Source organism: Stigmatopora argus, chromosome 19 (genome assembly GCF_051989625.1).
Source record: "Stigmatopora argus isolate UIUO_Sarg chromosome 19, RoL_Sarg_1.0, whole genome shotgun sequence".
Taxonomy (NCBI): Eukaryota; Metazoa; Chordata; class Actinopteri; order Syngnathiformes; family Syngnathidae; genus Stigmatopora; species Stigmatopora argus.
In genome coordinates, this window is record NC_135405.1 from 4,685,471 (window position 1) to 4,710,581 (window position 25,111).

A 25,111-nucleotide genomic window follows, 5' to 3' on the forward strand; every position below is an offset into this window, starting at 1 on the left:
AGCTTTTTTTTTCCTATTTGAAAATGATTAGGGAAAGTTTCACTATAATGACCTAATAATGTTTTCAGCTATTTAATTCTCTGGGAAAACAATCATTCATCAAAGTAGATTAAGCCCAACAACTAATAATTGGTAAAACTCAGCATTGGGATGTTACAGAAATGAAGTCCAACTTACTACTGTTTTTTTAAGGAAGACATTTTATACTTCCCTTAGTCAGAGCTGGAAATAAATGGCTTGGGCCTGTTATTGGCAAAAGAGGTTTAAATGAAGACATTTTAATGGAATTAACAGTGGAATTAACAGTGCATGACAGCCATGGTTATTATTGTCCCCCCAAAATTACACTTGCAGCCAGAGATGTTGTTTTCATACATCTTAATAGTGTGTTTTGACTCGTAATATCTGTAGTGTGTACCGAGTGTAGCGAGTTTGAAAAATCATGCAATGCATGCATTTGTGTTTTTCCCTGCCCCCCGCACATCCCATAAATGGCATTTGTGAGTAATTCTGTAAATTTCAACAATTTTTAACATAAATTCGTTGTTCTAGGTCTTCATAAAAATATGTATAGAAAATTAAGAATAAAATAGTTTGTTATTTCTTTTGTGGACTGTCATGCAGAAAAGAAGACAATGTCTCAAATTGTCTGTGTTTTATTTATTTGCTCGTGTGACAATATACTGCATTTCCTTTTTCATTATTTTTTTTTATTGCTTTCACAAACTCCGGTCACAGCGATTACGCCAAACAACCCCCGACATTGGTTGTTTTCCAACACAGGCAGGAAGAGAAACCATTTGGATGATTGGAACCAAATGTAGCTTATTTCTGTGATTTTTTATATTCCACCAAAGTGCTATAAACATGGGGAGAAAAAAAAACAAAACACTTAAGCTTGACGAGACATTACAAAAGGTACAAAATACTCGTACATAGCTCAATGAACACAATATAATAAACATAATAAACCACTGGAAGAGTTTTGTATTAAACAAACAAGCAATCTAAGCAGTCTAGTACTGTACATAATAGAGTAGGAGAATATTGGAGGCCGAATACGTCACATGATTGTCAGTCAGCAATTAGCACCAAAGCAGACTGACAGGTTACAAACATACACAAACCTTCATTTCCCAAGGGAACAATAACCAAACAGAATTGGAGCAAAATCTGCCTCGTATAAGAAGAACTGCTGCAAACTTCGGCACGTTACAACTATATTTTTAACTGGTTGCCCTTGAACTTAAACGTCTTTCTTATAACAAACTCTCTGGTATGTAGGCATGTGAAACAAGTCGCACGTAAAAAAAAAAATACAATGACGAAAGTAAAAAAAAAATTTTTTTCAATGACTTATATACACTACATTATCTTTCGTGATAAAATTAGATTTTATCATCATTCATCCATCCATCCATCCAACCATTGTGCTGATTAGTCAGGGAAACGCTGGCAGGCTTTTTTCCAGCGGCAAGCTGTGCACCACTGGTCCTTTCGCTCCACTCCATATACCTTGCGACATTTCTTGGCCTCCCCGCGACCTTTCCTGGAAACGAAATGAGGGTATTTACATGTGAACGGTTGTGAAACCGACTTAAAAAAAAGAAATCCAAAAGGAAAAACAGAATAAAAATGTCATGTGACAGAGTAAACAGAGCAATGGTTTTGATAATATTAGAATTTGCTCTATTGACTTTCTGCACTGGACTGCTTCATATGGTGAAAAGAGTTTATTGTAGTACATGTGTAAATAGGTAGAGTACACAAGTTTAAATAATTATTCTATTTATATATATATATGTATGTATATATATATGTATATATATATATGTATATATACGTATGTATATATGTGTGTGTATGTATATATATATATATATATATATATATATATATATATATATATATATATATATATATATATATGTATATATATATCCCGTATTCGAGAAATTTCGTTGTCACAGTAGCAAGAGGGTGAGGATGCAGAAATAGGAAAGGCATTTTAGACATAAATATATATACAGTGGTACCTCGACCTTCGATCAGCTCGTGGTACGACGAAAATTTCGATTGAATAATTCGCCCGCTATACGATCAAAATTTCGAGATGCGACCAAGCCAGGTGGCCATGACATGAGAGGCTGTTTATCGTTGTAGCGCACTGTCTTTTTTTGCCGCATCTCTTTCGTCTAAACAGATATCTACGAGCACTGAACGATTTATTCAGACGAGTTTCGACCAGGAAATGCACAACGCGCATGCGCGGGCAAAAAGAGGGCTTTCTGGGTAATGAAGTATACTCGTGCACACAACACCGCCCAATTTTAGTTATATTAAACACATTTTATTACTATTAAACCACTAGTTATGTGTTACTGTTTTAATAGATGGCGAATTAGAAGAAATAAAACAGTTTTTCCAATCCAATATCCTGTTTTTTGTGTTTTTTCAGAGGGTTGGAACGAATTAACGCCCCCACCCCTCTCTCTGTCCGTCTTTCCGTCTCTTCCCCCTTCGAAATGCGTCTAATTTTACTTCTATTAAACACATTTTATTACTATTAAACCACTAGTTATGTGTTACTTTGTTAATAGATGGTGAATTAGAAGAAATAAAACATTTTTTCCAATCCAATATCCTGTTTTTGGTGTTTTTTCAGAGGGTTGGAACAAATTAATTTGTTTTTAATTAATTTCAATGGGAAACGTCCGCTCGGGTTACGAAAAGCACAACATACGATCTCAGTCCCGGAACGGATTAAGATCGTATGTCAAGGTACCACTGTATATATAATATTAATATTATTCTATGTCTGTGTGTGTGTATAGTTGTAAGCCTTTTGCAGTTTGAACACCTTGTCTCAAATTTCAGACATATTGATCCTCCACTCATGAACCTGCAAAGATAAATGCTCATATCTTGGAGCTACCAAAAAGAAAATGGGTATTGACGTTTTTCTATCTGTACATAAATGTTGTCATTGGACCTGAGATATGTTTTCACTGCCCGTGTTTCAGTAGCGTTTAAATCTTAATGGCAGGTGGATGATGGTGGACACTAACACTGACTTCTTACCTGAAGGAGCAGTGACTACGCGAGGGTGATACGGTCATCGTCTGCAGCCTATTCTGTTGCAGCCATTGCTCCCCGACACTAACGGACCGACAACGAGGTTTCACCATCTGCGGAGACAGACGACCGCAGTGGCATTCTTTAATAGATGATGAGGCGAGATCCCAGATTCTGACTGGGGTTGTTGCATTTTTTAGGGGCAAAGAAACACAATCGAACATTTGATCTGATTATGGAATGAAACAGTAGTGTGAAAATGATAATTCTCCCACATTCATTTTCTGGTCATGATTGAAACTTAAAGAAGATTGAAATATACTGTTAGAATTTAACACATGATTATAACGAAGACCCACCTGAGTGCTAGTGTGGCCTGAAGCTGCCACGGTGGTGGTCAAAGCGTGGCACCCTGGACTTTTTGGGGCTAGAGGTGCCTGGACGGGGTTGCATGCCTATAAAGAAACGAAATTTGTCTCGTATCTCGAAATAATTATTTGCTCGAAATTTTACTCGTATTGCTTGTATGTCGGGGTGCTCGTATGTCGAGGTACCACTGTAGTCGGTTCTCGAAACTGACCTGATAGAGATGCTCCGTGTGGATCTGCCAGAAGCAGCTAGGGGCGGATTGGCTGAGTAGACTGGGCCGGCTTGAAACTAGGCCGGAGCTGGAGTTGGACCTTGGCCTGTGACCCAGTGGGATCTGAACAGCCAAACCAGTTGGTGAGTTGCACGAGGCCCAATTGAGAGATGATGCTTGGCCCAGAGCCTGCTGGGCAGGAACTAAGGCAGTGCTGGTGTCCACCGCCTCGCAGGAGATTTTAGTGTAGTAAAAGTCCTCTTCTCTCTGTGACTGATCTACGCCGCTGCTGTAGGAAAAACAGGTTCTATTCTTATTTTAATGATAGCAAAAAAATCCCCACTGTGGCCCGGATTTCATCACATTGAATCACTTAGTGAGAGTTCCTCTACCACTTAAAATTTTCATTCCCTTCTGTTTTTTTAATGTTGTTTTCCAGCTCAGAAATAATCTTAAAGACTCAACTGTCTGCGGCAATCTACAATGGTGAGGGGTGCCATGAAAAATTTATAAAAAGGCTGTTCAGCATCTATCACTATTCTTTAACACATCCATCATATGCCAAATTCAATAAGCAATATATTTATTCATTCATTTTCTGTACTGCTTATTCGCACAAGGGTCGAGGGGGGTGCTGGAGCCTATCCCAGCCAATTACGGGCACCGGGTGGGGTACACCATGAATTGGTGGCCAGCCAATCGCAGGGCACAAGTAGACTAAAAAAATATTCATTCTCACACTCATCTAGGGGCAATTTGCAGCAACACACAATATACACAAAATGGAAAACACAATATACACAAAAAGGAAACCACAATATACACAAAATGGAAGACACAATATACACAAAATGGAAAACACATTTTCATAAAAAATGTAATTAGGTAGTAAAGAGACAAACTCACCCCAGATGCAACACTCGGATGTGCCGTTTTATTCCGACGGAAGATGTGAGTACCTTGCCACAACTGGGCCACAGACACTTGTACAAACCTTTAAAAGAGCTCTATAACAGAAAAAAAATGAGTACTTTTGAGAAAAGTAAAACATTTATATAACAACAACTCTATGCATTATACCAGGCAAACCGGGCCTCGAGGGCCGCTGTGGGCGCAGGTTTTTGTTCCAGACATTTTGACCAATGAGATTTCTGCAGAAAACAAGAAGCATCTGACTGCAACCCACTGATTGCACTTGTAGGACACCAGATTGGTGAAAAGGTGTCCTCTTTATGGGTTGGAATGAAAACCCGGACCCACTGCGGGCCTTTGCGGAATATTTTGTCCACCCCTGCTTTATACTGTATAGAGTGAGAGGTCCAAACAACAGTCAATAACATATCGAAAGCAGACATTGTGACGGTTGTTAATGCATCAAAAATTATGCTTGATACTTAGTTTGGAATTGCAACCATATCTTTGGCGAGTCTTTTTCCCATTATTTTGTCTGTGAACTTCTTGCAGACAGGTCCAAAACTTCAAGAAACTATAACCCCTATGTCTCGACTGAACAGCAGATTTTGTTTTTGATTGAGTTTGAATTGCTTGAGTGATAATAGATATGAAATGAAAGAAGAGATTTCAGCACCTCTAATGCTGGTACATTAGATTCGATGAAACTTTAGTAATCCTATACTGAGGAAATTCATCTAAATTTAATGAACTTTCAGAAAAGGTTTCATCTACCGCAACCATTTAGTTTCACTCATGAGAAATAAATGCATGCACGTTTAATATGTTTTATATTTAAATTGTGCTTTGGGGGAGGGTCATTATATAGTTTGTGCATTTCATAATTATCATTATTATTATTATATTATAATATTATTATAATAATCGGATTATGAAGTGATGAGTACATTGTTTGTACTGTCGTCCATTCATTTTCCTTAGTAATTTTTGTGCTTGTTTGACAAGTAATCATTCATTCATCCTCGTAAGGGTTGCGGGACTGGTCGCCAGTCAGCCGTAGGGCACATAGATAGACAAACGACCATACAGAATCAGAATAACACGCCACCAACAGGAATCGAGCCCGTGCCTGACTGCACCGATGTCTGGCGAGTGAGCCTCTACACCACCAACTTACAAGTAATCACAATGTGTTTATTTAAGGATTTTTTGTACATTTTTGTACCATCACAGCTCGCCTGTCGCTGGAGCCTGTGCCAGCTGACTTTGGGCGGAAGGCAGACTACACCCTAAACTGGTCGCCAATCAACCGTAGGGCAAAAAGAGAGACCAACAGCCACTCACAGAATCACTGCCACCGAGTGGGAATCTACCCCAGACTGCCCGTGGCAAATTCAGGCGGATGAACCACTGCACCATAGGGTGGCTGATACTTATCTACTTATCAGGGTCCTTAATTTTATGAGACATTATTAACATGATCAGTATAAAAAGTGATTTGTGAACATCTGGTATTCCAGAAGTGTGTATCGAAATTGTCAAACTAAAATGTAGGGAGCATATGTTCAGCTCCCACTTTTCTACAGTTTAAATGTGTGTGAACGGTTGCCCTACAGCTGCCTGGTACTAACCAAAAGCCCAGATTTTTCCATGCTAGCTCTGATTGGGAGCCTTTTTGCACCGGTGAATCGTAATATAACAAACAAATTTAAATAAACTTGTCTTACGATGCAGACACACTCAAAAATAAGTTTAATCTAACCTTACACTAAACTTAATTCACTGAAAAAATGCAACGCTATGCTCAGTGCTCGCAGAGACATTACAAAGAGGGAGTTGCGACCAGGGATATTACACGAGGAGTTGCGGGGGAGAGTGTCAGGAGCAGCTCGTTTGTCCCTCCTGGCTTGCCGTTGGGTTCAAGCAGCTGCGAGTGATTCATGATTACTTCCTGATGTGTGTATTTAAGCACCACGGAAGTGGTAGTCCTTGTCGAATCGTACTGCGTGATACTGCATACATCGCTGCAAAGGTACTGTTCTCCATGCTCCGGTTTTGTTTCATTATGGGATGTACAAGTCCTTGTTATTTTGTAAGGTGTTTTTGAGTCATTAAAGTTACTATCATGAGCACAGTTCGTCTCGTCCCCTCCTGCTTCCCCGCTACTGGGTCCAAATCCCTCTGATCGCGCCACGACGTCTCGGCGCGATCGTAACAGAGAGAGCCAGTGCCCCTGATGTTCTTATGAGCAGCCAACGAAAAGTAATATATACTACTCGTATTAGCGATCGCTCCGGCATTCGCGCTGAGTGACGGAAAAAAACACTGAAAAAAATGCACTGCTTTGCCCAGTGCTCGTAGATATCTGTTATACACGAAAGAGATGCGGCAAAAAAGATAAAATGATAAACAGCCTCTCATGTCTTGGCCACCTGGCTTTCTCGTATCTCGAAATTTTTCGCGTATCTAGAGATAATTATTTGCTCGAAATTTTACTTGTATCTCGAAATGCTCGTATGCTGAGGTACCACTGTGTGTGTGTGTGTGTATATATATATATATATATATATATATATATATATATATATATATATATATATATATATATATATACACTACCACAACTCTACTTTTTCCCTCCACTTTGGACCCTGCTGCTTTTTGTATGCCACTGCATCTTAACTATTGATTTTACAAGCTATAAGCTGCATATTTATTGGTGTAAATGTCGTACAATACAATATGCACACCAGTGGCTTAGATTCCAGTGTGGCTTATGTACAAATAAAATGGTTTTCTTGTCAATTTGGTAGGTGAGACCCAAGCCAGGTGCTCCAAAAATTATGGTATATTTGAAATGATTAACATTTGCATTCAGCATTTGAGTCTGTTTGCCCCCTATTAACTACTACATGCACGACCCTACATCCGTTTAACTGTTTAAAGTGTTCATGTAAGAATTCACTGGCCCGTAAAATGGCATTGTTCTCTTTAATATCTAATATGACAAATTCCGACATCCTATCTGTTCTCTTAAAAAACAAGAGGTGGAATAGAAGGAAACCCACTCACTTCTTGCACGTAATATGACAAAATGCAACAAAAAGTCACACAACAGTGAATACTGATGTCCTCCTGACCTGAAAGGAAGTTTGTCTTGTTTTACTGCTTAAAAATTCATTCTTTATAATGTCCTCTTGCTAACTGTTTTAGACTGGAAGCACCTGGCTGTACACTAGTCATCGCCATATTTACGCACCAGTCAATAAGTCTCTGCTTGTCATCCATTGTCAGTGGGGACATTCTGCTCCATGTAAACTAAAGTGCCATGATAACGGATGAATGGACGGACAGTTGAGAACTGTAAACAGTAGTCGAAAAAAATAACTTACCTTTGGCTTTTTGGCATTACACTCCTCGACCTGCTCCATCTCCATGTTCATCCCTTCATCTGGGCTGCTGTCTATTTCCGGGACAGACGGCGAGGGGGCCGGGCTCACATTGCCATGATCCCAACTCCAGTAACCACTACTGCCACTATCGGAGAGCTCGCCACCACCACACTCCATTTCACCTGATGTTGTGGAACCAGCTAAAAAAAGAAAATACAATTAAATATTTTCTCTCATCTCATCTTATTTTCTGAACTGCTTTATCCTCATTAGGGTCGCAGGGGGTGCTGGAGCCAATACCAGCTGTCTTCGGGCCAGAGGTGGGGGACATCCAAGCACACTCACACCCATACCTAGGGGCAATTTAGAGTGTCCAATCAGCCTACCATGCATGTTTTTGGAAGGTGGGAGGAAACCAGAGTACCCGGAGGAAACCCACTCAGGCCCGGGGAGAACATGCAAACTCCACACAGATGGACATGACCTGGATTTGAACCCAGGACCCCAGAGCTGTGAGGTCGATGCGCTACCCACTCGCTCCACCGGGCCGCCTTCTCTAATATTTGTAATTACATAAAGATAAAAATAACAGTAGTTTTCACATAGCAGAGGCATGTGTGGATATATTCATTAATTTTCCATTTCGCTTATCCTCACAAGGGTTGTAGGAGGTGCTGGAGGCTATCCCAGCCAATTTTGGGCAGCAGACGTATATGTATATCCTTAAAAAAATCAATACAAAAGCTGTCTCCTAGCATTTATTAAGCACGTCTTGAACACTCCTCACACATTCAAAGAGAGGCGGAATTTAATTCGATTTAGAGTTGCACACCTTTGACATGAATAATGTTGCAGGAGCAAGAAGAAGGCAATGCTGCAGTCACAGTTCTCCCATAACAGAGAGACCATTTTATACAACAATGTAATGTTATATATATTCTGTTAGTATGTGTGGCAGGTCTGACTGTTTTACCATAAGATCTTGCAAGAGTGTTCATTTCCTTTTTGTCGCTGGTCAAATCATAGTTATTTTTTTTTCTATGGAGGGACAATGAGATTGGAATTCCATTTAAATGTATAATCGTCTATATTGTTTTCACATGTACACAAATTGAATGACACTTGATTGTAAAATCAAAGAGCCCATTAAGCTATTTTCTGTTTGATTTAGCTTTTTCAAACGGGGGTATATAACAAAAATTCTAACAATATCTCAACCAGTGTTCCCTCTAAGCTGCGCGCGTGCGCAATTGCGCACTACTCTCGTCCTCGCTGCGCAGCAGCAATCATATGGCGCGCAGTAAAAAAAAAAAAAAAAAATCGGATTTTTTTTTTTTTTTTTTTTTTTTTTACCCCTTTCCCCATGATGGCGCCGTTTAAGCGGCAGCAAGTGGCAGTAGCTCTGTCCACTTATGTTTTTCGTGTTTTACAGCATGTTTTACATGAAAAATGGACAGGTCGCCGAATGGACGTTCCGCCGAACGTTCATTCGGTGACCTGCCCGTCTGTCAAACGTCCGTCGGCGAAACGTCTTTAGGCGAATCATCCGAGTACCGATGATGTCGCTCACACTGGTACTCAGTGCGCTCAGGGAGGTTGACTTTCTGCTCAGACCAACGAAAAATTAGAGGGAACATTGATCTCAACGTTTTTAAAATATGACAATCCGTCTCAGCAAGAAAGATGAGGTTGATGCATACATTTTGCTTTTGTGGGCCACACAGAAGGATGTGGTGGGACAGATATGACCCTCAGTTTGACACCTGTGATCTTACAGTATAAAAAGATAAACATAACCTTTCTTCCCTTTTTAAAATTTTGGAATTGCAAAGTGCATTTCACTAGGCCTTTATAATATTCATTACTTCATTTTCTGTACTGCTTATCATCACAAGATTTGTAAGGGGTGCTGGAGCTTACTAGAGGCATCTGGCGGAGGACACCCTGAATTGGTGGCCAGCCAATCGCAAGGCCCGAGGAGACAGACAACATTTCGTGCTGAGACTCATACCTAGGGGGAATTTAGAGTGTTCAACCAGCTGGTCATGCATGTTTTTGGGATGTGGGAAGAAACCAGAGGGCCCGGAGAAAACTCACGCAAGCCGGGGGGAACATGCAAACTAGAAACAATGAGGATCGCACCTTTGCCCCTGAACTGTGACGTTGACGTGCTAACCACGCACTCTCTACTGGGCCTTAAAATATTCACAACCTGAATATATTCATTAAATATAATTATTTTTTTAAGTATAACATTATTTCTTGGAAAAATTAGATTAGAACTCCTCTACAGGTTAGAGTTAGGCCAATTTCATTTTATCTAGATGTAATGTTTCATAGCATATAAAACTGAGTAGTTACCAAAACTCCATGTTAAATTTAGACTGTCCTTGTGGATGTGGATTATTTGTATTTTCTATTCTGCCCATCCTACAGAGAACAGCAGGTGTCCCATATGAGAGCCAAGGTTGTGATGTGCTCTTTTTTATCCATCAGACTTAACCGTCATATTTCTCTCCCTCGCTTTGTATCCCACTCTGTTCCCTGTTGATTTATTTATTTATCTATAGTTTTTTTAATCAACATTTGGCCATCTATTTTTACTTTACCTTGAAAGAGATGATAAACCATTGATCAGACAAAGGCAGTTTAATTTAAATGCAGCTTTGCTGCTATTAAAAACGAAATAACAGCTGTAATTCACAATAAGAAGCTAAGTTTACACCGCCTGTAAATGACAAAACTGCTTTAGCTACAATGCAGAATTGTTCTTTAACCCAAAATATTGAGTGCTATAAAATGAAAATTTTCACTTTGAAAATACATGTGGAATTTGCATTTTCATGTCAGGTGGGATTTCTCCAGGTACAGTGGTACCTCGACATACGAGCAATTTGAGATACGAGCAAAATTTCGGGCAAACATTTATTTTGAGATACGAGACAAATTTTGATATACGAGCAGACAGTGGACGCGAGAGGCTGCTCATAAGAACATCATGAGCACTGCCTCTCTCCCCGCAACTCCCTCGTGTAATGTCTCTGTGGTCGCAACTCCCTTGTGTAATGTCTCTACGAGCACTGGGCGGAGCGTTGCATTTTTTCAGTGTTTTTTTCCCGATAGTCAGTGCGAATGGCGTATATATACTACTTCTCATTGGCAAGTGGTCGTGCGTTATCCTATTGTGAGGACATTTGTGAGCATCATTTTCAGAAAATTTTGAAGGCAATACAAAAGCAAACTACCATCGATAGGTTGCATCTGAAAGTCAGGGTGGAGGCGGGGCAAATAGAGCCAACCTGGCCGGGAGAAGAAAGGTATCAAAATTTAAATTCAGTTTAGTGTAAGGTTAGATTAAATTTAGTTTAGTGTAAGGTTAGATTAAATTTATTTTGGAGTGTCTGCATCGTAAACCAAGTTCATTTAAATTTGTCTATGTTATGTTACGAGTGCGTTGCCGTGGCAAAAAGTCCCCCCCCCTCTGTTTGTCTCTCTCTCCCCTCCGCGAAATCCGTCTAATTTTAGTACTATTAAACACATTTTAGCACTATTAAACCACTAGTTATTTGTTACTTTGTTAATAGATGGCGAATTAGAAATAATAAAAATGTTTTTCCAATCCAATATCATGTTTTGAGTGTTTTTTCAGAGGGTTGAAACAAATGAACTTGTTTTTAGTTCATTTCTATGGGAAACGTTCGTTCGAGTTACGAGAATATCGACTTACGAGCTCAGTCCCGGAACCAATTAAGCTCGTATGTCGAGGTACCACTGTAACCTTAATCAGAACCAAAGCGTTGTCTACAATGCACAGTTACACGTAAAATAAATAAAATTTTCAAGTTGTCCAATGTCAGGAGATTTGGATTGAATGCCCCCTCCACCAACACTGGCTGTGCCATGCCAAAAAGTCCCCCCTCTCTGTCCGTCTCTCTCTCCCCTCCGCAAATTCCGTCTAATTTTAGTACTATTAAACACATTTTAGTACTATTAAACCACTAGTTATGTGTTACTTTGTTAATAGATGGCGAATTAAAAATAATAAAAATGTTTTTCCAATCCAATATCCTGTTTTGAGTGTTTTTTCAGAGGTTTGGAACGAATTAATTTGTTTTTAGTTCATTTCTATGGGAAACGTTCATTTCAGTTACGAGTAAATCGACATACGAGCTCAGTCCCGGAACGAATTAAGCTCGTATCTCGAGGTACCACTGTATTACAATATTGAAGTCTCTAAATTGTCCATAGGTGTTATTTTCTACATATGCTCTGTATCTGGAGATCAACCAGTCCAGATATAAACTCACTGTCAACCATAAAAATAAGGACTCCAAAAAAGGGACAGACAAAAATGTACAAGTGTAAACACCATGTGATACACACACAAGCACACAAACCTGTTCCAGTTTCTGTCAGCTGGGGACTTTGGACCACCGGGTTACAGGAAAGACTGGTCAGCACCATAGCCGCCATGATCTCATCCATCTCCACTGACTCTGGGCTTCGGAAACTGGAGACGAGAGAGCTTAGATTGCAGCCAGACTCTCATACCCACTCTCACTAATTCTTAGAGTGCAACATTTCTCTCACCTGTATGGAGGTTCTCGAGCTGATACCATGCATGGGTCCTTTGCGGGGGCTCGAGTTTGCAGGGTTGCGGGCACGGCGCACCAGCTTTGCTCCAGCTCACTCGGCAGGTAGAGCATCGCGCTCTTGTGAGTTTTTCTGTCTACAAATGGTTCTTGGACGTGGTTCTGTGTGTATACCTTCATAAGGGGGATCAAAGGTGAAATTCCAAATGAGCCATTGTTTCAATGTTGATTCACTTCATACACTAGGCTTACAAGCTGGCAGTGAAACAAATCATTAAACTCTTGTATGGGCGAGCCGTACACTGGCTATTTCGGTTAAGCTGATTACATAAACCTTAGAACATGAGTTTTGCTATGGTTGCGGGAATAAAGCTGTTGGGAAAATATTTCCTGTCCATCTGTGGTGTCCTGCATGCAGACAATATGGCTTACGATGGAAGCCGTATGAAAAGGTAGAGCATGCCAACATCTGACTATGTAGAAACTGAGGATGATCCCACTTGTGTGGCATCACTTATGGGTACACGGTTGATTGGTCGCCGGTCTTTTGGTCGCCGGTCTTTTGGTCGCGGTCTTTTGGTCGCGGTCTTTTGGTCGCCGGTCTTTTGGTCGCGGTTTGGTCGCCCAAATGATCGGCTGCTGCCATCTACTGTCAATTTATTAAAAAGAAGACAAAGCAAATTCACAGATGGTGTTTTTATTGAAGCAGTAAAACGTACAAATTCTAGCAACCTTCATTCTCTCTGGGAGAAATAAGAGCTTTCATTTAACACATCGGCTGCTGCCATCGACTGTCATAGCCGTCCAATGAACTCGGAGGACTATGGAAACCCGGATCGATTCGCGAATAATGTAGAGTACCTGCAAGCCATTGCATACAATTTGCAATAAAAACTCCCATCTGTGAATTCCCTTTGTACATAATTTGTAAGTTTGTATTTGTAATTTTTGTAGAGAATTTGTAAGTTTTACTGCTAGAATTTGTAAGTTTTACTGCTAGAATTTGTAAGTTTTACTGCCAGAATTTGTAAGTTTTACTGCTAGAATTTGTAAGTTTTACTGCTAGAATTTGTAAGTTTTACTGCTAGAATTTGTAAGTTTTACTGCTAGAATTTGTAAGTTTTACCGCTAGAATTTGTAAGTTTTACTGCTAGAATTTGTAAGTTTTACTGCCAGAATTTGTAAGTTTTACTGCTAGAATTTGTAAGTTTTACTGCTAGAATTTGTAAGTTTTACTGCTAGAATTTGTAAGTTTTACTGCTAGAATTTGTAAGTTTTACCGCTAGAATTTGTAAGTTTTACCGCTAGAATTTGTAAGTTTTACCGCTAGAATTTGTAAGTTTTACCGCTAGAATTTGTAAGTTTTACTGCTAGAATTTGTAAGTTTTACTGCTAGAATTTGTAAGTTTTACTGCTAGAATTTGTAAGTTTTACTGGTAGAATTTGTAAGTTTTACTGGTAGAATTTGCAAGTTTTACTGCTAGAATTTGCAAGTTTTACTGCTAGAATTTGTAAGTTTTACTGCTAGAATTTGTAAGTTTTACTGCTAGAATTTGTAAGTTTTACTGCTAGAATTTGTAAGTTTTACCGCTAGAATTTGTAAGTTTTACCGCTAGAATTTGTAAGTTTTACCGCTAGAATTTGTAAGTTTTACTGCTAGAATTTGTAAGTTTTACTGGTAGAATTTGTAAGTTTTACTGGTAGAATTTGCAAGTTTTACTGCTAGAATTTGCAAGTTTTACTGCTAGAATTTGTAAGTTTTACTGCTAGAATTTGTAAGTTTTACTGCTAGAATTTGTAAGTTTTACTGCTAGAATTTGTAAGTTTTACTGCTAGAATTTGTAAGTTTTACTGCCAGAATTTGTAAGTTTTACTGCTAGAATTTGTAAGTTTTACTGCTAGAATTTGTAAGTTTTCCTGCTAGAATTTGTAAGTTTTACTGCTAGAATTTGTAAGTTTTACTGCTAGAATTTGTAAGTTTTACTGCTTCAATAAAAACACCATCTTTGAATTTGCTTTGTCTTCTTTTTAATAAATTAATTTTACTTATTGCCTTTTATTTTAATGTCAAAGTTCCGGGCTAAAAGTATACTAAGACTTTTATTTGTTTGATAAAAAAATGACCATCTAAAGCAAGGGTCGGGAACCTTTTTGACGAAGAGAGCCATAAACAATTCATATTTTCAAACATTATTCCTTGAGAGCCCTACTCCTAATTTAAAAGTAAAAATACATGAAAATGTGCATTTATTAATAATTTCACCAATTTGAAAGTAAAAAAAGTATCTGAATTATTTTAAGAATATTTTTTCACTGTTGCTAATCAATGAGTATCAATGAGAGTAAGCATGGCAGCAGCCGATCATTTGGGCGACCAAACCGCGACCAATAGACCAGGGACCAAAAAGACCGGCGACCAAACGTCCGGGCGACCAAAAGACCGGCGACCAAACGACCGCACACGCACTTATGTCAAACAAAAACAATTCTCATTTAAAAAAAAGAAACTATTATTTTTCATTGGACAAGAACACACCATTAATATAACACCTACACTCTTGGTCAAATGTTTTAAGATTCTAGTCCACCTGGGTGAAAATTCTAAAAACGTATGACTGCTGGTGTACTAGGAATGAATGAGTTTTTCCAAACGCCTTGTGACTTTTTTAAAGCTTGCAAATCGAGTGTCACATAAATCTTGTGGTGTTATTGGATACTTTTCGGGACTTTAAAACTGCCTCTAGAGCAGATGCTCATATCTAAACATCCAGAATACAAATGAATGAAGCTTAGCCTCACATAACACAGAAGAATTCGATTAAAATTTTCAGAAAGGCTTGTTCAAAGACATTTGAAAAATAGTCGGATGATAATTGCTTGAATTTTGTTGTTTAATTTCACACTTGACTTAACTTTTGAAGCATTTTTCTATTACGTGCACTCTTTAACATTCATAATCTTGAAGAACAATGGCTAACTGATCTCCATCTGTCTTCTCACCATAGTGTGCTGCTGCATGTCAGGTCTGTTGTTGGCAAGCGTGTTGGGGATGCATGCCTGCAGTCCTGCTGCTGTTCCGCCTGGCTTGGATTCTAGTCTCTCCTTGGATCCCATAGCTGCCATGGTGCTGCTGCTGTGTGGTGTTGCCACTCAGCAGGTAAGTACACTATCAAACCTTCCTGAGGGTGACACGTCTAAGATGTGAAGCAAAAAAAAAAAGAAACAATACATTTTAAGAGCGATTATTATTTGGAGAAAGTTTTAAACTCTTGTAAATTTCACATTTACGAGTGTTTATGTAAAGCAAGGTCTGGTGTAGTGGTTCTCTGACTTCAATGTAGACAAGCATGGAATCGATTCCCACTCGGTAGCGGTATGATTGTGAGTGTGAAGGTACACGGTCGATTGGTCGCCGGTCTTTTGGTCGCCGGTCTTTTGGTCGCCCGGAAGGTTATTGATAATTATCATTTAAACCGTTGCTCAAATTCCCTAAATACAAACTGCAAATTACTATTTACTCATACTTAATGCCCTATTAATTATTAGGCTAAAGAAAAAGCTCCAAATTTCCCGGACTTTTATTGTTTTTTGTTTGAGAACTTGTTAAGACCCTGACTGACGTAGCTTCTTAAAGGGAAAACGCATGTACATACAAACTCTTATACACTCACACGTCGGCTCAGTGAAACTGCTCATGGCCATTGTTGGCTTTTATTGATGCGTAGACCGTGTTGTTTTACCTTGTTTTGTCGCCGATCTTTTGGTGGTCGGTCTTTTGGTCGCCCGTTGTCGCGGTCGGGGCGACCAAAAGACCGCGACCAAAAGACCGGCGACCAATCGACCGCACACGTGTGTGAATGGTTGTCTGTCTTTAAGTGTGCAACTTGCAACCAGTCTAGGGTGTAGTCCGCCTTTCGTCCGAACATCAGCGGGCTACAGCACACCGCGGCCCTGACCAAGATAAGCTGTGTTTAAAATAAATGAATCTCAAGCAATTTAAACTTTGAGAAAATAAGACCATATTTTTCAATTATAATTTACATCAGCCACACTATTTTATGTTGTTTTTTAGGCTATCGTTATCTAAAAAACTGTTAATAGCTTACATCAAGGGTGTCAGACTCGGGTTGGTTCGCGGGACGCTTTAACGTCAACTTGATTTCAAGTGGGCCAGACCATTTTAGATATAATATTTAGATTTCTTTTTTTTTAATAAATTGATTAAAAGAACTGGATTAAAAGCTCCGAATATTCAGTTTGTTATAGATCTAAAATAATGTTTATTTTAGCTTTTTTATACGTATATATTTTTAGATTTTACAAAATGATTTTTGAACTAAAAACACAGAAAAACTTGATTAAAAAATTACAATTATTGATTTAAAAGGGGGAAAATCAGGAAAAACTATTACTTTAATGTAAAATGTTGTATAACTTATATAAACACAAAAAAAGTGTAAATTTCAAAATGTTAGCTGATTACAATTACGGCAATGAACCAAGCACAACAAGTTGCATATGGAAAAACTTTACTCTTGTTTTTGTTGTTGTTTATAAATGAGTCAACATGACCCCCAACTTTTTGTTCCAACCGATCCAACACAAACAGTTTAACCAATGAGGTTTCTGCTGAAAAAAGAAGCACCTGACTGCAATCCACTGATTGCATTTCTAGGATACCAGATTGGTGGAAAGGTTTCCTTTTACAGGTTGGAACGAAAACCCGCACCCACTGCGACACTTTCTGGAATAGTTTGGGGACCACTGCTTTATGGGTTGATTTCCACGCCCTAATTGTCCCAATTACTTCCGGTTTATTGGTCAGGACTGGTTGTATTGTGTGATGTAACGGGGTAAATGTGGAAAGCTAAGCATGTCAATTATTTTCCTGAAAAAAAGTCAAAGCCATAAGAAAAAAATAACAATAAAGGATTGTTTCTTTTTAAAAAAAAACTGTCATCCCAAAAGCACAAGTTATACTCCAGTGGAATATTATTTTTCCTCTTCATTCTGTGATTTATAGTCCGAAGAATACAATAGGTCTGCTGTCGATCAATCAGTACATGATTCTCTTTCTAGGTTGGTCAGAACAATGTGGGTGCTGAAACAATAAGTGAACATCAATTTTAAAAGAACAGAATGTACACTACAAGGTGTGATGTGTGTAATCATTAAGCAAAGTGATGCACAGCAACTGTTCATTCTCTGCACGTTAACCACTGTACTCGTGTTTTTTTCTTTTCAGGTCTTATCGTGGGCAGCCTGGCGGCTTGCATGGTCTGCTCGTCGGCCTCACAGTGGGGATCCTGGGTTCAAATCCAGGTCATGTCCATCTGTGTGGAGTTTGCATGTTTGCCCCGGGCCTGCATGGGTTTCCTCCGGGTACTCCGGTTTCCTCCCACATTCCAAAAACATGCATGGTAGGCTGATTGGAAACTAAATTGCATGTGAGCGTGAATGATTGTTTGTCTCATTGTGCCTTGCGATTGGCCGGCTACCAATTCAGGGTGTCCCCCGGCTCTGGCCCGAAGTCAGATGGGATATGCTCCAGCACCCCCCGCACCACCCCCTGACTCTAGTGAGGATAAAGCGGTTTAGAAAATGAAAATAAAAGAATGAATAAAAGCGTCGTTGAATCTTCTAGTCAAAGGTCAAATTTCCCACCACCACTTTTGTCCGTGAATGCAGCACTCACCCGAGTCTGCCAAAGCGATCCACCAATCAGAATTGAGAATACGTAGTAAACAAGTGCTGTAAATGCAGGCGGGTGGCTCCACCGATTGGCTTGCCGCTCATTTCTAGGCACACACCCCCTTTCTGACAACGTGTTCGGACACGAGTTTCGCCGGGAGGCGCTGTGCTTGGACGGCGCAATAATGTCGAAAATACCCATGTTTTCACGCTAATATCCCTAGTAAAATGAACGCAACACATCAAATCACCTTCTCGATGAATCGCATATCAATGAAAATGGCGAAGAAACGAGTGCGCGTCAATATTTTGGATGGGAAACGATGGACAAAAAATAACCTCATCAGCCAAAGCCGCGCTGGAGGCTAGTCAAATGCGACTCGAATTGTAAATACACGAAAATATGAGTTCTAAACAGAATGCTTAAACATTCTAATCATTCACCGTGCATGTTTGTTTACGATCTGCTCACACTCGACACAGTGACGTCAAACATTTTGATATTAATGTTGAATATAACTTTGATTACATGCTCCGATTGTTTACTTTGCTTGTTTTCGTCAATATTCGCCGAATCAATGATTTGATAGCACATCGGTAAAGCAAAAGTTGCTAAAAAAATGACGGGTCTCCAACCGACATTTATGATATTGGAGGACCCCCTCCCCCCTCCCCTTCCACTCCAAGCACACCGCTTAAGGAAAACAACATTTGCATGCCCCGTGTTCAACCAATCTTATGCGGGGGTAAAAACAAACAATCTTGTACTTACTCGGTCGATATAGATGGTCGATCCGACCCTTCGTTGCTTTAGTGGGGTCGTCGCCTGGGCCTGTCCCGCCTCTCGCCGGCCGACAGAGTGCCGGGGGAAGGAAGGGAAGAAGGGGGTTGGTCTGTGTGGTACGTGCGCCTACGTGTGTCTGTTTGCTGGAGCAATGCCGGGCTGACAGCTGGCCTCGAAGCCATCATGGCAACATAAGAGGTGAGGCGGTGAGGATTTAGCCTTAGAATCCTCTTGTATTTGGAACTTATCAAATCAAATCTTATATTATTATTATTAATAGTAGAAATAGTAGTCAGTTTTTTTACAACATACAATTTATTTATTTATTACCTATTCATTTATGTCTAAAATGTCTTTTCCTGTGTCTGTATTCTCACCCTCTTGCTACTGTGACAGTGAAATTTCCCGAATACGGGATGAATAAAGTTATCTAATCCAATCTAATCAAATTTTACAATTTTCATGGAAAAAGTAAGGTACAAAGCGGCCCGGTGGGGCGAGTGGTTAGCGCGTCGGCCTCATAGCGCTGGTATCTGGGTTCAAATCCAGGTCACGTCCATTTGAGTGGAGTTTGCATGTTCTCCCCGGGCCTGCGTGGGTTTCCCCTGGGTACTCCGGTTTCCTCACACATTCCAAAAACATGCATGGTAGGCTGACTGGACACTCTAAATTGCCCCTAGGTACGGATGTGAGTGTCCATGGTTGTCCGTCTCCTTGTGCCCTGCAATTGGCTGACACGGTGCCCCTGCCTCTGGCCCGGAGTTGGCTGGGATGGGCTCCGGCACCCCCCGCAACCCTAATGAGGATAAAGCCGTTAAGAAAATGAGATGAGTAAGGTACAAAGCCTGGTGACTATTTGCAGCCTGCTACCCGTGTTTTTTTTTTACTTTGGGCAGATTTCAATCATTCAATCATTTGTAGGGGTGCTGGAGACCATCCCTGCAAACTATGTGCACCAGGTGGGGGGCACCCTGAGTTGGTGGCTAGCAAATCACAGGGAAGAAGGAGATGAACAAGCATTTACACTCATACCTAGGGACATTTTTGAGTGTCCAACCTGCCTACCATGCATGTTTTGGTGATGTGTGGGGAAATTGGAGTACCCAGAGAAAACACCCACAAGCCCGGGGAGAACATGCAAACGCCACACAGAAAGCTCCGGACCTGGGATTGAACCCTCGATCTCAGGACAGTGGGGCCAACCTGCGAACCACTTGCTCACCGGGGCACCAGTCATCATATATTTTCTTTATTTATGAATTTACTTTTAAATGTGTATTATTATAAAAAATATAAGTTGGCAGTGCTGCTAATAATCGTTTGTTTTGAAATCTCACATTGCAAAAATATTCTGCGAAACAGCATTGCCTTAACAAAAACTAGGCGGCCTGGCTGCTGAGTGGTTAGCATGTCGGCCTCACAGCTCTGGGGTCCTGGGTTCAAATCCAGGTTGGTCCACCTGTGTGGAGTTTGCATGCGATTGGCTGGCCACCAATTCAGGGTGTCCCCCACCTCTGGCCCGAAGTCAGCTGGGATAGGCTCCAGCACCCCCCGCAACCCTAGAGAGGATAAAGCGGTTCAGAAAATGAGATGCGGTGAGAGATCTACTTTGCATACCGCTAATGGGTTGGAAGTAAACTGCAGCCTTTCTAAAGCAGGTCAGGTTGTTCGACATCCAATTACAGAGCACTCATAGTCATGAATAGTGTCAGATATTGTGATGAACATTATTTGCCCTAAAATCAATAAAAAAAAGTGTTTATCTTGAGCAGTTTGAACAGTTTTATAAATCTACTCCTTCAACCACTGTATAAAATTTGAGCATTTTTTTTCAATGTGCATTGAGAATATTTTGCTTGCCCTTTTATTCACCCCATATTACATGATGAGATGGAGATCAAGTAAAACAGGCCATAGTGTGTTTGTGTGTGTTTGTGTGTGTTTGTGTGTGTGTTGGAAAGAGAGATAGAAAGAGAGCAGATTAGTGTCGACTGTCTGCACTGTCCCCGCCAGACATGCAGTCAGCAGGGATTTTCTGGTCTGAGCACTGCACTCACAAAGGAGAAGCAGCCAATCCTAGTCTCAATCTCATCCTAGACACTATTCAAATGTTTTCATGTCAGTATCATGACACCCACGCTTGACTCGTTTAATGTTGATGTTACATTTCAACAGTCGAAGGTAATCATATAAACATGCAGCAGATAACATCGCCAGTTATTGAATGGAGAAAAATATTCCAAGAAGTTAATAGGGTCATTATATTTGGAATTTACATGTTTATTAGAAACCATAGAGCAAGGTTGTCAGACACGGGTTGGTTCGCGGGCCGGTTTAACGTCAACTCGATTTCATGTGGGCCGGACCATTTTAGATATAATATTTAGATTTTTTTTTATAAATGGATTAAAAGAACTGGATTAAAATCCCTGAATATTCATTTTTTTATAGATCTAAAACAATGTTTATTTTAGCTTTTTTAATATATTTTTAGATTTTACAAAATGATTTTTGAACTAAAAACACAGAAAAAATTGATTAAAAAATTACAATTATTGATTTCAAAGGGGGAAAATCAGGAAATTTAAAGTACTTCTATACTCTTCATTTTAATTTGATCCTAAAACAGAAAGTCGGCACTCATGATTTACTTTCCCGGGCCACACAAAATGATGCGGCGGGCCAGATTTGGCCCTCGGGCCGCCACTTTGACACATGTGCCATAGAGCATTGAACAAATCGTAACACTGGGATTTAGCTATTTGGGTGCTATTGCTGACAATAGAATCGTTCGCTGCCAGGCATTACATTCATTCGTTCATTCATTCATTTTCCTCTCTGCTTATTCTTGCCAGGATTGCGGGGGTGCTGAATCCTATCCCAGCTGACTTCGACGAAAGACGGACAACTGGTTCCCAGTTAGTCATAAGGAAACAGAGACAGACCAGTATTTACACTCACAATCACAGTTCCACCTAGTGGGAATCGATCCCACAAAGTCAGGTGAAATATCCGTGAACCATAACAGTATCTTTAATATAATGTTTCTTGATTTTTCCTAGGGCAGCCCGGTGAGAGTGTGGTTAGGTTAGTGCGGTCTCACAGTTCTGGGGTTGAGGGTTCGATCCCAGTTTGGTCCTCACTCTGTGTAGTTTCCATGTTCTCCCCTGGGCTTGTGTGAGTTTTATCCTCCCACATCTTAAAACATGCAAGGTAGTCTGGTTGAACACTCAAAATCAGTGGTCCCCCAACCACCGGTCCGCGAGTCACCTGGTGCTTCAGAGAAACAAATATTAACATTTTAAAACTTAAATACAAGTATGGAGCTCATAGGCCAATGGAGCTAACCCATCACTCCGTAAATGTAACCCACTCAGTTCAGTGGCAAATTGGCCCAATCTGTCAACTCTGCTACACTTGTTAATTTTTCAATCTTTATTCTCCTTCACATGTGGATGTCAGTCGAGCCGTTACATATACGCGTTTTCCTTGATCCTTTCCGAGCTTCGGGATGTTTGAAAAATGGCTCAAATTTGCCCAAATTTGTGCAGCTTTTTCTATTTCGCCCCCTAGTTGAAATGAGAAAATGTGTTATAATAATAATATACTGTGATCGGCTGGCCACCGATTTAGGCTGTCCCCCGCCTCTGGCCCGAAGTCAGCTGGGATGGGCTCCAGCACCCCCCGTGACCCTAGTGAGGATAAAGCGGTTCAGAAAATGAGACATTATAAGTAGTCAATAACATGAATAAATAGTCAATGTAGATAAATAGTCAGCATGAATAAGTGAGAGATGAGATAAGAGATAAATAAGAAGGTACAAAAGTGACTAATGTGCTCATGACAGTAAAAAAGATGCTCCTCCCAAAGGTTTTCATAGATTAAATTGTTAATATGCACATTTTCTTTCCTGATAAAACCAACAAAAATGTGGAATATTGTTGTGGTGTAGATATGAACGTCATTGGTTGCATAGTGTTGCCAAAATTCACACCCGCGACTGCCTTTCCGGCATTCCCTTACACACAGAGAGTGCCGCACCTCTGTTAGATTTTGGATGCAATCCAACCTATTCGTTGACAGAAACATTTCGATCCGCCAGCAACACAATTGAAAGAGATATTTTACAGGTAGAGCAAATCGTTGTTTAAGTGGCTAGTACGAGTGCCTCGTAGTTCTGAGATCAAGTGTTGTTGACTTTACATGTTCTCCCCTGTGCCGCTTAGCCATGCATGGTAGGCTGATTGGACGTTTGAAATTCTCCAAAGGTATGATTATGTCAAAGGTTGTTTGTCTTCCTGTGCCTTCTGATTCCACTGCCCATAGTTATCTGGGCTGGGTTAGGAGCCCCCACGACCCTCTTGAGGGTAAGGGATACACCCTCGTCCAGACATGGGCAAACTACGGCCCGCGGGCCATATAGGGCCTGTTAGGCTTTTTAATCCGGCCCACCGACGTTGTCCAAATTATAGTAAAAATCAATGACCTCATTCATTTCCCTTTGCCATGCAATATCCTCGTTTCCCCGATAGATGGCGCACTAGTCTAGACCTTTGTTGGAGTGTAACTTTCCAGCTGCCATTTTCCCCCTTTGGTAAAAATGAGCAGATTTTCAGCGTCATGAACTTTAATAAAGCCCGTCACAGATCCTGGTTAACTGACCAACACCTCAGATCTATTTTGAGAATTGCCACCACGCACTGGCAAAAAAGGGAGAACAACAACACAGTTCCTACTGAAATGTGAGTTTCTCTACTGCGTTAAAAATAGCAACTTGCACATGTACGCACAGCAACAGTACAGTAGCTTAATTAACATGCCGCTCATCACTCTCAATTTAAAGACTTCTTTCTTTCGTTGAATATGGTCTTAATGTTGAAAGTAAATTTGAAAATAAATTTTCACCTTCAATTGTGTCTTTTTTCTTACATTTCAATCCCAAGGTTTGATAAATTACATTGCATGTCCAAATGCCCCGGCCCGGCCCCTCTGTCAAATTTTAGTATCCATTCTGGCCCGCAAGTCAAAAAGTTTGCCCACCCCTGCCCTAGACTAGTCGCCAGTCAGTCGTAGGGAAACAGAGACAAATGATTAATAGTTGCGATACTTTTATTATTTCTTTATTACATGCATATATTTTAATGAGCACATCAGGCTTTCTCCCCAAATCAACTTCTTATGTGTGAAGTCGACAGCCTTGCCCAACATAAACAAGCAGTGTCAGCTGCTCGTTAAGTGATTCATTGATCTTAGACACTTTAAATGTGTGCACGCACATATATACAAACATAACGCTATACAAATAAAGTTATTCAACATACATGATATGTAAGTTGTAAAAATAAATAAATACATGGGTAGATCTTTGTGAATTCATCATTTTTTTTAGCAGCTCGCGTGTTGAAAAAGTGTGAGCTGAACACCCATAACAGCTGAAGTCTGTCAGTGGCCCAGAAAAAAAAGGTAGATGGGAGGTTGTCTCCTTGAAAAATAAGGACGTAGATCTTGAGCAAAGAAAGTATGAGAACCCTTCCTTGATCTAGTACAGTGGTCCCTCGTGGTCCGACGAAAATTTCGATCAGATAATTCGCCCTCGATACGATCAAAATTTCGAGATGCGACCAAGCCAGCTGGCCATGACATGAGAGGCTGTTTATCATTGTAGCGCACTGTCTTTTTTGCCACATCTCTTTCGTGTATAACTACTTACTATATCTACGAGGACTGAACGATTTATTCAGACGAGTTTCGACCAGGAAACGCACAACGCGCATGGGCGGGCAAAAAGAGGGCTTTCTGGGTAATGAAGTATACTCATGCACACAACACCCATAGGCAATGGGACCCTTTCTCAGAATAAAACTTTATTACCCACAATCAATAAGTGGGTAAGCTCAGCTATTGCATTTCCTGTTATTCTTTCTAAGGAAAGAAGCTCCCGCGATCGCTCATTCAAGACTATTTCTCGTTGGCAAGTGGCCGTGCGTTATCCTATTGTGAAGACATTTGTGCGCATCATTTTCGGAATATTTTGAAGGAAATACAACAGCAAACAGTCCATTGAAAGCGAACGTGAGGGTGGAGG

At 40.2% G+C, this 25,111-nt stretch overlaps 1 protein-coding gene and 2 long non-coding RNA genes across 4 annotated transcripts; 2 read left to right on the plus strand and 1 right to left on the minus strand.

The window, feature by feature from the left end:
• Window positions 1-640: 640 nt before the first annotated feature.
• On the minus strand, window positions 641-19,194 carry znf395b (zinc finger protein 395b). Of its 2 annotated transcripts, none has more exons than XM_077587332.1 (10): window positions 19,015-19,194; window positions 15,552-15,745; window positions 12,550-12,725; window positions 12,357-12,469; window positions 7,960-8,159; window positions 4,562-4,662; window positions 3,656-3,941; window positions 3,435-3,530; window positions 3,082-3,188; window positions 641-1,549 (listed from the first exon to the last, which is right to left on the minus strand). In XM_077587332.1, the coding sequence occupies exons 2-10, from the start codon at window positions 15,672-15,674 to the stop codon at window positions 1,438-1,440; spliced, it is 1,314 nt and encodes a 437-aa protein (XP_077443458.1). In that variant the 5' UTR covers window positions 15,675-15,745; window positions 19,015-19,194; the 3' UTR covers window positions 641-1,437. The 2 variants fall into 2 exon arrangements, with proteins under 2 accessions (XP_077443458.1, XP_077443457.1); XM_077587331.1 differs by having other exon boundaries at window positions 3,656-3,944.
• LOC144064647 (uncharacterized) lies at window positions 12,396-18,207 on the plus strand. The gene is made up of 3 exons (XR_013296857.1): window positions 12,396-12,656; window positions 15,557-15,708; window positions 17,797-18,207. It is a non-coding gene; the product is annotated as an uncharacterized LOC144064647 (long non-coding RNA).
• On the plus strand, window positions 18,267-23,935 carry LOC144064646 (uncharacterized). Its single transcript, XR_013296856.1, has 2 exons — window positions 18,267-19,224; window positions 21,882-23,935. It is a non-coding gene; the product is annotated as an uncharacterized LOC144064646 (long non-coding RNA).
• The last annotated feature ends 1,176 nt before the right edge of the window (window positions 23,936-25,111 follow it).